Source organism: Oncorhynchus mykiss, chromosome 27, assembly GCF_057628025.1.
Source record: "Oncorhynchus mykiss isolate SJ-2025 chromosome 27, ASM5762802v1, whole genome shotgun sequence".
NCBI classification, from domain to species: Eukaryota; Metazoa; Chordata; class Actinopteri; order Salmoniformes; family Salmonidae; genus Oncorhynchus; species Oncorhynchus mykiss.
The window spans coordinates 10,864,747-10,878,096 of record NC_143048.1 but is presented as its reverse complement, the minus strand read 5'-3'; the positions used below and the strand labels follow the sequence as shown (position 1 = coordinate 10,878,096).

Here is a 13,350-nt window from a genome sequence, read left to right as displayed (position 1 = left end):
ATAGAAAGTCACTCCAAGGTCACTCCGATTGACCACATGGTGGCTTGAATGTGAGTATGGTGTGCTTGGCCCCTGGAATTGCCACTTGCAGCTATATCTTTTTATAACTGATATTCCGATTTAGGCAAAAAAGTAATGCATAACTGTAACGATCGTCGTAGGTGGAAGAAGGAGAAGACCAAGGTGCAGCGTGGTACGTGTTCATGATCTTTTTATTACACTGAACAGTGAAATCAAAATAACAAAAACGGAACAAACGAAACAGTCCTGTCTGAGACAGAGACAGAAAACAACTACCCACAACTCAAGGGGGCGAAACCAGGCTGCCTAAGTATGGTTCTCAATCAGAGACAACGATTGACAGCTGCCTCTGATTGGGAACCATACCAGGCCAAACACATAGAACATAGAAACATAGAACAAAACATAGAATACCCACATCACACCCTGACCAAACTAAAAAATAGAAACATACAAAGCAATCTACGGTCAGGGCATGACAATAACACCACTTTGCAACAGCTCTGATTACATATCTGCCTGTTCAGTAAATGTATTTCAAATTTGATCCACCTCTACGCAGACGACACCATTCTATATACTTCCGGCCCGTCCTTGGACACTGTGCTATCTAACCTCCAAACGAGCTTCAATGCCATACAGCACTCCTTCCGTGGCCTCCAACTGCTCTTAAACGCTAGTAAAACCAAATGCATGCTTTTCAACCGTTCGCTGCCTGCACCCGCACGCCTGACCAGCATCACCACCCTGGATGGTTCCGACCTTGAATATGTGGACATCTATAAGTACCTAGGTGTCTGGCTAGACTCTAAACTCTCCTTCCAGACCCATATCAAACATCTCCAATCGAAAATCAAATCAAGAGTCGGCTTTCTATTCCGCAACAAAACCTCCTTCACTCACGCCGCCAAACTTACCCTAGTAAAACTGACTATCCTACCGATCCTCGACTTCGGCGATGTCATCTACAAAATTGCTTCCAACACTCTACTCAGCAAACTGGATGCAGTTTATCACAGTGCCATCCGTTTTGTCACTAAAGCACCTTATACCACCCACCACTGCGACTTGTATGCTCTAGTCGGCTGGCCCTCGCTACATATTCGTCGCCAGACCCACTGGCTCCAGGTCATCTACAAGTCCATGCTAGGTAAAGCTCCGCCTTATCTCAGTTCACTGGTTACGATGGCAACACCCATCCGTAGCACGCGCTCCAGCAGGTGTATCTCACTGATCATCCCTAAAGCCAACACCTCATTTGGCCGCCTTTCGTTCCAGTTCTCTGCTGCCTGTGATTGGAACGAATTGCAAAAATCGCTGAAGTTGGAGACTTTTATCTCCCTCACCAACTTCAAACATCTGCTATCTGAGCAGCTAACCGATCGCTGCAGCTGTACATAGTCTATTGGTAAATAGCCCACCCATTTTCACCTACCTCATCCCCATACTGTTTTTATTTATTTATTTTTCTGCTCTTTTGCACACCAATATCTCTACCTTTACATAACCATCTGATCATTTATCACTCCAGTGTTAATCTGCATAATTGTAATTATTTGCCTACCTTCTCATGCCTTTTGCACACAATGTATATATAGACTCCCCTTTTTTCTACTGTGTTATTGACTTGTTAATTGTTTACTCCATGTGTAACTCTGTGTTGTCTGTTCACACTGCTATGCCTTATCTTGGCCAGGTCGCAGTTGCAAATGAGAACTTGTTCTCAACTAGCCTACCTGGTTAAATAAAGGTGAAATAAAATTTAAAAAAATAAAAAAATTCATTTTCATTGTTGAAATTGAAATTGGAAACCTTGGTTAATTGTTAAAAACACAGTCTTAAAATGTCATGGCTTGCGTTAGGCAAATGAACATAAATGTGCCTGCATTATAAATTCTCAACATAGTTTTTTTTTGCAAGTACTTGATAATAATTTAAGGTGAGTAACAGTGAAATAATAAAAAATCCCCTCGCAGCGTCTTACATGCCTACTGTAGAGACCGTTTGTATAAGTGTAGATGATAGACAACAGTGGATTGATGTGAATATTTAACTCTCAATTCATTGACATTGACCATTATGTTACTATCAGTATAGTCTAGCGAGACTACTATCAGTATAACTGTCCCTCGTCTGCCCATACAAATAAATCCTGTTTTACAGCGCATTCGGAAAGTATTCAGACCCCTTGACTTTTTCCACATTTTGTTACGTTACAGCCTTATTCTAAAATGGATTAAATGTTATTTTTTTTGTCATCAATCTACACACTAAGGTCACATTTGACAAAGCCAAAACAGGTTTTTTAATTTTTTGCAAATTTATTCTGAATAAAAAACAGAATATCTTATTTACATAAGTATTCAGACCCTTTGCTATGAGACTCAAAATTGAGCTCAGGTGCATTCTGTTTCCATTGACCATCCTTGAGATGTTTCTACAACTTGACTGGAGTTCACCTGTGGTAAATTCAATTGATTGGACATGATTTGTAAAGGCGCACACCTGTCTGTATAATGTCCCACAGTTGACAATGCATGTCAGAGCAAAAACCAAGCCATGAGGTCAAAGGAATTGTCTGTAGAGCCCCGAAACAGGATTGTGTCGAGTTTCATATTATTATTTTTTCACCTTTATTTAACCTGGTAGGCTAGTTGAGAACAAGTTCTCATTTACAACTGCGACCTGGCCAAGATAAAGCATAGCAGTGTGAACAGATAACAACACAGTTACACATGGAGTAAACAATAAACAAGTCAATAACACAGTAGAAAAAGAGTCTATAGACATTGTGTGCAAAAGGCATGAGGAGGTAGGCGAATAATTACAATTTAGCCAGATTAACACTGGAGTGATAAATGATCAGATGGTCATGTGCAGGTAGAGATACTGGTGTGCAAAAGAGCAGAAAAGTAAATAAATAAAAACAGTATGGGGATGAGGTAGGTGAATTGGGTGGACTATTTACCGATGGACTATGTATAGCTGCAGCGATCGGGTTAGCTGCTCAGATAGCAGATGTTTAAAGTTGGTGAGGGAGATAAGTCTCCAACTTCAGCGATTTTCTCAATTGGTTCCAGTCACAGGCAGCAGAGAACTGGAAGGAAAGGCAGCCAAATGAGGTGTCTGGGGAATCCGGGGAAGGATACCAAAATATTTCTGCAGTTCCCAAAGAAAACAGTGGCCTCCATAATTCTTAAATGGAAGACGTTTGGAACCACCAAGACTCTTCCGGGAGCTGGCCGCTCGGCCAAACTGAGCAATCAGGAGAGAATTACTATAGTACTTGCATTATTATAATATTAAAATAATGATTTCTCTGTCTCTTGCTTTTTCTCACTCGCTGTATCATAGAGCCTCTCTTTTTTGACTATGTTATGCATATGTTGTGAGTGTTTTCCTCTCTATATTGCAGAAAGAAGGTGCCAACTGTCCAGACTGTGAGGCCCACAGAGAAAGGGCAGCAAAGGATTTCTTAACAACATTGCAAACAATTCTGGAGTGGATGAACGATCAGGGGTGTCGGAAGCCATCCAGCCATTGAGATGGACACATCCATAGACAGGGACATCCAAGGACTCACATAAGTGCAGAAGGCTACCTGAACAATTGCTATATGTAGAAAATACTATACATGTATTGTAATGTACCAGACCACCGCTATCTTTCCCAGAGAGAGTAGCTGAGGATCTGCCGGGGACATCATCTCCTTCACTTAGAATAAAAGTCTGTCTGATCTATGTTGTACATTGATGCACAAGGCACACACCAGTGTTTGAATACAGTGTGTCATATGTTGTGTAGATTACTTGAGATTAAGCTCTTTATTTTAACATTTTTTTATTTGATTTAGAATTTTAGGACCCCTTTAGGTATCAAAATAAATATACAAATGTTTTGATAAAATATTGAATTTGGCTTTTACTACTATAGCCCATAGAAACGCATTGACTAACGCATTTATAAATGGCAAAACAATACAGTAAAATAAATAAGGTTTTGAAGTGTCTGTCCTATATCTAGGAGATATAAGAAAGCTCAGGAGATATTTTTGTATTTTTTTTTACACATATTTAACCCCTTATTTTTGTTGGCACAAAACTACCTCCATACTTCCATTAATTTGTATGGGTTACCTTCAGACGAGTCTCGTAACACTTGTGGGAGTAGTACAGCAAAACTGAGGGCACCATCACGTTCGTGAGAATCTACCAAATCCATAGAGTGGTCATAGTTTGTAGGCCAAACTGTTCAGACGCTGTAGACGTTTTCTTGAAATGACAGAATTTTGTAGCTCGGCCATCTTTCAACACTGATGTGGAAGGCTGACATAGGCGGATACAGTGGATTGAGACGCAGCACATGCAAAAAACTGATATCTCTTAAACTGACGGATTTGGATGGGAATATTTTAATATGTTGCTTAGATTGACTCACGGTTGTGTCAAGGACTGTATTTTTGTGTTATTATGTTTAAAATGCATATTGATTTGCGCTAACCTGTGCATCTTGCACATCTTCTTGGATTGAAAAAAGGCCTCTGTGTTTACTTTTTACCCTCTCATTTCATGGTCAATTGACATCCTCATCAAGTTGTCTATCCAGGTCTCTTTGGAATGAGAAATGATTTACCTGGGCTGTGTGTCTAAACATGTGTCTTGACTTGCTGTCATGTCTGTTCCGTAAACCTGTAATATTAGTTGTAGTTTTGATACACTTTTCAACATTAACAACAGTAAAATTAACAACATATAAACTGTAGTCAAATGTACTCAAATGTTAACCCATCAGAGTCTAAGCCCTGTCTAACCCGGAGGAGGGGTTCCACTAGGCTATATGGAAGTAGTAACTGCAGATTGCCCCTTTAAGCACAACCGTCTCATAGCTTAAGTGTATGTGTGGGCGTGAGAAGTCAGTATAAAATGAATTGTTTTGTATTCTTGATTTTAGAACGTTCCCGTGAATAAACATTTAACTATTTTTAGCTGGACCTCCGTCTGTTTCATTCGACCAGGATCTTACAAATTCTGGTGTGCAGACAGAGTAATATAATTAAAAATGGTTATGTACCTGGAGAACATAATTCTCTTATCAAGAACTTTAGGAAATGGTTCTTTATAGCACCATACAGGTTCCATTTTTAGCCTTATGAGCATGGTTCTTTATTGAATATTCAAATAAAAGGTTCTATATAGCACCAAATACGGTTCCGCTATGTTTACAAGACAAAGAATCCATATTTTTCACTATTTAGAACCTTTTTCTGTGTGTAGCCAGTAAGGATGGGAATTGCCAGGGACCTCACGATATGATTTTAATCGATACTTGGGTGCCAATTCAATATGTATTGCGATCTCACGATTGTAACAATATTGCTATAATAACCATCATATTGAAGTAAACTTGGAGTCACAGATGATGTTCCACTATGACTTAAGAAAGCATGCAGTTTATTAGGCTACAGATAAAATAGGCCCTGTTATGAACTTCATAACAGGTGCATGGTGTTCCTTTCCAATAATTAGCGAGGGTCTTTTTCTGGTGAGATGATCAATGCTTGACTGCCATTTGACAAATAAAATTAGTTTCCATCCACAGTTTTTAATTCTTGAGTAAAGTGTGGTGGTTAATTTCTTTACTATTAAATGAAGAGACAAACTTATCAAAACAAGTCAAGAGTTACTTAAACTAAATCTTTAATAGTGAGAGCTTTGCAATAGCTTGTCGACGAATCACCGTTGAGAGCACCATGACAAATGTACAAAGGTATTTTATAGCCAAGATACACCCCTTTCAACCAACATGACGAACAGATACAGTCAAGAGAACAAGTATTTGATAACCTGATAAATCAGCAGTGTTTCCTACTTACAAAGCATGTAGAGGTCTGTAATTTTTATCATAGGTACACTTCAACTGTGAGACACAGAATCTAAAACAAAAATCCAGAAAATCACATTGTATGATTTTTAAGTAAATAATTTGCATGACATAAGTATTTGATACAGCAGAAAAGCAGAACTTAATATTTGGTACAGAAACCTTTGTTTGCAATTACAGAGATCATACGTTTCCTGTAGTTCTTGACCAGGTTTGCACACACTGCAGCAGGGATTTTGGCCCACTCCTCCATACAGACCGTCTCCAGATCCTTCAAGTTTCGGGGCTGTCGCTGGGCAATACGGACTTTCAGCTCCCTCCAAAGATGTTCTATTGGGTTCAGGTCTGGAGACTGGCTAGGCCACTCCAGGACCTTGAGATGCTTCTTACGGAGCCACTCCTTAGTTGCCCTGGCTGTGTGTTTCGGGTCGTTGTCATGCTGGAAGACCCAGCCACGACCCATCTTCAATGCTCTTACTGAGGGAAGGAGGTTGTTGGCCTAGATCTCGCGATACATGGCCCCACCCATCCTCCCCTCAATACGGTGCAGTCGTCCTGTCCCCTTTGCAGAAACGCATCCCCAAAGAATTATGTTTCCACCTCCATGCTTCACAGTTGGGATGGTATTCTTGGGGTTGTACTCATCCTTCTTCCTCCAAACACGGCGAGTGGAGTTTAGACCAAAAAGCTCTATTTTTGTCTCATCAGACCACATGACCTTCTCCCATTCCTACTCTGGATCATCCAGATGGTCATTGGCAAACTTCAGATGGGCCTGGACATGCGCTGGCTTGAGCAGGGGGACCTTGCGTGCGCTGCAGGATTTTAATCTATGACGGCGTGGTGTGTTACTCATGGTTCTTTGAGACTGTGGTCCCAGCTCTCTTCAGGTCATTGACCAGGTCCCGCCATGTAGTTCTGGGCTGATCCCTCACCTTCCTCATGATCATTGATGCCCCACAAGGTGAGATCTTGCATGGAGCCCCAGACCGAGGGTGATTGACCGTCATCTTGAACTTCTTCCATTTTCGAATAATTGTGTCAACAGTTGTTGCCTTCTCACCAAGCTGCTTGCCTATTGTCCTGTAGCCCATCCCAGCCTTGTGCAAGTCTACAATTTTATCACTGATGTCCTCACACAGCTCTCTGGTCTTGGCCATTGTGGAGAGGTTGGCGTCTGTTTGATTGAGTGTGTGGACAGGTGTCTTTTATACAGGTAACGAGTTCAAACAGGTGCAGTTAATACAGGTAATGAGTGGAGAACAGGAGGGATTCTTAAAGAAACACTAACAGGTCTGTGAGAGCCGGAATTCTTACTGGTTGGCAGGTGATCAAATACTTATGTCATGCAATAAGAACTACTGAATATAAGATCAGCGTCAACTCACCATCAGTACGACCAAGAATATGTTTTTCGCGACGCGGATCCTTTGTTCTGCCTTTCACCCAGGACAACGGAATGGATCCCATGCAGCGACCCAAAAAAACGACTCCGAAAAAGAGGGAAACGAGGCGGTCTTCTGGTCAGACTCCGGAGACGGGCACATCGTGCACCACTCCCTAGCATCCTTCTCGCCAATGTCCTGTTACGGTGCGTGAATGAGGACCCAAAAGCGAATTAACGTAAACAGAGCTTCTTTAATAACAAAACAAACGTAGGCTCAGATGGACCGGCAGATTCCGACAGGACAGGACAAGGTTGCAGCAAACATGACGATAGTCTGGTTCAGGCATGAATAACACAAACAAGATTCCGACAAAGACAGGAACAAAAACAGAGAGAGATATAGAGGACTAATCAGAGGGAAAAAGGGAACAGGTGGGAAAAGGGGTGACGAGGTAGTTAGGAGGAGACAAGGAACAGCTGGGGGAAAGAGGGGGAGAAAAGGTAACCTAATAACGACCAGCAGAGGGAGACAGGGTGAAGGGAAAGGACAGAAACAAGACACAACATGACAATACATGACAGTACCCCCCCACTCACCGAGCGCCTCCTGGCGCACTCGAGGAGGAAACCTGGCGGCAACGGAGGAAATCATCGATCAGCGCACGGTCCAGCACGTCCCGAGAGGGAACCCAACTCCTCTCCTCAGGACCGTACCCCTCCCAATCTACTAGGTACTGATGACCACGGCCCCGAGGACGCATGTCCAAAATCCTACGGACCCTGTAGATGGGTGCGCCCTCGACAAGGATGGGGGGGGGGGGGGGAGACGAGCGGGGGCGCGAAGAACGGGCTTGACACAGGAGACATGGAAGACCGGGTGGACGCGACGAAGATATCGCGGAAGGAGAAGTCGAACTGCGACAGGATTAATGATCTGAGAAATACGGAACGGACCAATGAACCGCGGGGTCAACTTGCGAGAAGCGGTCTTAAGGGGAAGGTTCTGAGTGGAGAGCCAAACTCTCTGACCGCGACAATATCTAGGACTCTTAGTTCTACGCTTATTAGCAGCCCTCACAGTCTGCGCACTATAACGGCAAAGTGCAGACCTGACCCTTTTCCAGGTGCGCTCGCAACGTTGGACAAAAGCCTGAGCGGAGGGGACGCTGGACTCGGCGAACTGAGATGAGAACAGCGGAGGCTGGTACCCGAGGCTACTCTGAAAAGGAGATAGCCCGGTCGCAGACGAAGGAAGCGAGTTGTGGGCGTATTCTGCCCAGGGGAGCTGTTCTGACCAAGACGCAGGGTTGCGAAAAGAAAGACTGCGTAAGATGCGACCAATAGTCTGATTGGTCCGTTCTGCTTGACCGTTAGACTGGGGGTGAAAGCCGGAAGAGAGACTGACGGAAGCCCCAATCAAACGGCAAAACTCCCTCCAAAATTGAGACGTGAATTGCGGACCTCTGTCCGAAACGACGTCTGACGGAAGGCCATGAATTCTGAAAACATTCTCGATGATGATTTGTGCCGTCTCTTTAGCAGAAGGAAGCTTAGCAAGGGGAATAAAATGAGCCGCCTTAGAGAACCTGTCGACAACCGTAAGAATAACAGTCTTCCCCGCTGACGAAGGCAGTCCGGTGACAAAATCTAAGGCAATGTGAGACCACGGTCGAGAGGGAATGGGAAGCGGCCTGAGACGGCCGGCAGGAGGGGAGTTACCGGACTTAGTCTGCGCGCAGACCAAACAAGCAGCCACGAAGCGACGCGTGTCATGCTCCCGGGTGGGCCACCAAAAACGCTGGCGAATGGAAGCAAGCGTACCCCGAACGCCAGGGTGGCCGGCTAACTTGGCAGAGTGAGCCCACTGAAGAACGGCCAGACGAGTAGGAACGGGAACGAAAAGAAGGTTCCTGGGACAAGCGCGCGGCGACGGAGTTTGAGTGAGTGCTTGCTTTACCTGCCTCTCAATTCCCCAGACAGTCAACCCGACAACACGCCCCTCAGGGAGAATCCCCTCGGGGTCAGTGGAGGCTACTGAAGAACTGAAGAGACGAGATAAAGCATCAGGCTTGGTGTTCTTAGAGCCCGGACGATAAGAAATCACGAACTCGAAACGAGCGAAAAACAGCGCCCAGCGCGCCTGACGCGCATTAAGTCGTTTGGCAGAACGGATGTACTCAAGGTTCCTATGGTCAGTCCAAACGACAAAAGGAACGGTCGCCCCCTCCAACCACTGTCGCCATTCGCCTAGGGCTAAGCGGATGGCGAGCAGTTCGCGGTTTCCCACATCATAGTTACGTTCCGACGGCGACAGGCGATGAGAAAAATACGCGCAAGGGTGGACCTTGTCGTCAGAGAGGGAGCGCTGAGAAAGAATGGCTCCCACGCCCACCTCTGACGCGTCAACCTCGACAACGAACTGTCTAGTGACGTCAGGTGTAACAAGGATAGGTGCGGATGTAAAACGATTCTTGAGGAGATCAAAAGCTCCCTGGGCGGAAACGGACCACTTAAAGCACGTCTTGACAGAAGTAAGGGCTGTGAGAGGAGCTGCCACCTGACCGAAATTACGGATGAAACGACGATAGAAGTTCGCGAAGCCGAGAAAGCGCTGCAGCTCGACGCGTGACTTAGGGACGGGCCAATCAATGACAGCTTGGACCTTAGCGGGATCCATCTTAATGCCTTCAGCGGAAATAACAGAACCGAGAAATGTGACGGAGGAGGCATGAAAAGAGCACTTCTCAGCCTTCACAAAAAGACAATTCTCTAAAAGGCGCTGGAGGACACGTCGAACGTGCTGAACATGAATCTGGAGTGACGGTGAAAAAATCAGGATATCGTCAAGGTAAACGAAAACAAAGATGTTCAGCATGTCTCTCAGGACATCATTGACTAATGCCTGAAAGACAGCTGGAGCGTTAGCGAGGCCGAAAGGAAGAACCCGGTATTCAAAGTGCCCTAACGGAGTGTTAAACGCCGTCTTCCACTCGTCCCCCTCCCTGATGCGCACGAGATGGTAAGCGTTACGAAGGTCCAACTTAGTGAAAAACCTGGCTCCCTGCAGGATCTCGAAGGCTGAAGACATAAGAGGAAGCGGATAACGATTCTTCACTGTTATGTCATTCAGCCCTCGATAATCTATGCAGGGGCGCAGGGACCCGTCCTTCTTCTTAACAAAAAAAAACCCCGCTCCGGCGGGAGAGGAGGAGGGGACTATGGTACCGGCGGCAAGAGCTACAGACAAATAATCTTCGAGAGCCTTACGTTCGGGAGCCGACAGAGAGTATAGTCTACCCCGGGGGGGAGTGGTTCCCGGAAGGAGATCAATACTACAATCATACGACCGGTGTGGAGGAAGAGAGGTGGCCCTGGACCGACTGAACACCGTGCGCAGATCGTGATATTCCTCCGGCACCCCTGTCAAATCACCAGGCTCCTCCTGTGAAGAAGAGACAGAGGAAACAGGAGGGATAGCAGACATTAAACATTTCACATGACAAGAGACGTTCCAGGAGAGGATAGAATTACTAGACCAATTAATGGAAGGATTATGACAAACTAGCCAGGGATGGCCCAAAACAACAGGTGTAAAAGGTGAACGAAAAATTAAAAAAGAAATGGTTTCGCTATGATTACCAGAAACAGTGAGGGTTAAAGGTAGCGTCTCACGCTGAATCCTGGGGAGAGGACTACCATCCAGGGCGAACAAGGCCGTGGACTCCCTTAACTGTCTGAGAGGAATGTCATGTTCCCGAGCCCAGGTCTCGTCCATAAAACAGCCCTCCGCCCCAGAGTCTATTAAGGCACTGCAGGAAGCTGACGAACCGGTCCAGCGTAGATGGACCGACAAGGTAGTGCAGGATCTTGAAGGAGAGACAGGAGTAGTAGCGCTCACCAGTAGCCCTCCGCTTACTGATGAGCTCTGGCTTTTACTGGACATGAAGTGACAAAATGACCAGCAGAACCGCAATAGAGACAGAGGCGGTTGGTGATTCTCCGTTCCCTCTCCTTAGTCGAGATGCGGATACCTCCCAGCTGCATAGGCTCAGCACCCGAGCCGGCAGAGGAAGATGGTAGTGATGCGGAGAGGGGGGCAACGGAGAACGCGAGCTCCTTTCCACGAGCTCGGTGACGAAGATCAACCCGTCGCTCAATGCGAATAGCGAGTTCAATCAAGGAATCCACGCTGGAAGGAACCTCCCGGGAGAGAATCTCATCCTTTACCTCTGCGCGGAGACCCTCCAGAAAACGAGCGAGCAAAGCCGGCTCGTTCCAGCCACTGGAGGCAGCAAGAGTGCGAAACTCAATAGAGTAGTCTGTTATGGATCGATTACCTTGACATAGGGAAGACAGGACCCTGGAAGCCTCCTCCCCAAAAACAGATCGATCAAAAACCCGTATCATCTCCTCCTTAAAGTCCTGATACTGGTTAGTACACTCAGCCCTTGCCTCCCAGATTGCCGTGCCCCACTCACGAGCCCGTCCAGTAAGGAGAGATATGACGTAGGCGACACGAGCAGTGCTCCTGGAGTAAGTGTTGGGCTGGAGAGAAAACACAATATCACACTGGGTGAGGAACGAGCGGCATTCGGTGGGCTCCCCAGAGTAACACGGCGGGTTATTGATTCTGGGCTCCGGAGATTCGAAAGCCCTGGAAGTGGCCGGTGGATCGAGGCGGAGATGGTGAACCTGTTCTGTGAGGTTGGAGACTTGGGTGGCCAGGGTCTCAACGGCATGTCGAGCAGCAGACAATTCCTGCTCGTGTCTGCCTAGCATCGCTCCCTGGATCTCGACGGCTGAGTGGAGAGGATCCGAAGTCGCTGGGTCCATTCTTGGTCGGATTCTTCTGTTACGGTGCGTGAATGAGGACCCAAAAGCGAATTAACGTAAACAGAGCTTCTTTAATAACAAAACAAACGTAGGCTCAGATGGACCGGCAGATTCCGACAGGACAGGACAAGGTTGCAGCAAACATGACGATAGTCTGGTTCAGGCATGAATAACACAAACAAGAATCCGACAAAGACAGGAACAAAAACAGAGAGAGATATAGAGGACTAATCAGAGGGAAAAAGGGAACAGGTGGGAAAAGGGGTGACGAGGTAGTTAGGAGGAGACAAGGAACAGCTGGGGGAAAGAGGGGGAGAAAAGGTAACCTAATAACGACCAGCAGAGGGAGACAGGGTGAAGGGAAAGGACAGAAACAAGACACAACATGACAATACATGACATGTCCAGTCTCTTGACAACAAGGTTGATGATATCCGAGCAAGGGTAGCATTCCAGAGGGACATCAGAGACTGTAACGTTCTTTGCTTCACGGAAACATGGCTCACTGGAGAGACGCTATCGGGGGCGGTGCAGCCAGCGGGTTTCTCCACGCATCGCGCCGACAGAAACAAACATCTTTCTGGTAAGAAGAGGGGCGGGGGCGTATGCCTTATGGCTAACGAGACATGGTGTGATGAAAGAAACATACAGGAACTAAAATCCTTCTGTTCACCTGATTTAGAATTCCTCACAATCAAATGTAGACCGCATTATCTACCAAGAGAATTCTCTTCGATTATAATCACAGCCGTATATATCCCCCCCCAAGCAGACACATCGATGGCTCTGAACAAACTTTATTTTACTCTTTGCAAACTGGAATCCATTTATCCGGAGGCTGCATTCATTGTTGCTGGGGATTTTAACAAGGCTAATCTGAAAACAAGACTCCCTAAATTTTATCAGCATATCGATTGCGCAACCAGGGGTGGAAAAACCTTGGATCATTGTTACTCTAACTTCCACGACGCATATAAGGCCCTGCCCCGCCCTCCTTTCGGAAAAGCTGACCACGACTCCATTTTGTTGATCCCTGCTTACAGACAGAAACTAAAACAAGAGGCTCCCACGCTGAGGTCTGTCCAACGCTGGTCCGACCAAGCTGACTCCACACTCCAAGACTGCTTCCATCACGTGGACTGGGACATGTTTCGTATTGCGTCAGATAACAATATTGACGAATACGCTGATTCGGTGTGAGAGTTCATTAGAACGTGCGTTGAAGATGT

At 45.9% G+C, this 13,350-nt stretch overlaps 1 protein-coding gene across 4 annotated transcripts in view; it reads left to right on the top strand.

The window, feature by feature from the left end:
- The window catches only part of il15l (interleukin 15, like), a 31,983-nt gene extending 26,978 nt beyond the window's left edge, over nt 1-5,005 (top strand). For all 4 annotated transcript variants that reach the window (XM_036965409.2, XM_021587535.3, XM_090224468.1 and 1 more), the window contains one exon: nt 3,437-5,005. In XM_036965409.2, coding sequence (XP_036821304.1) covers nt 3,437-3,565 — 129 coding nt within the window. In that variant the 3' untranslated portion in view covers nt 3,566-5,005. The remainder of the gene's footprint in view (nt 1-3,436) is intronic.
- Nucleotides 5,006-13,350: the final 8,345 nt, after the last annotated feature.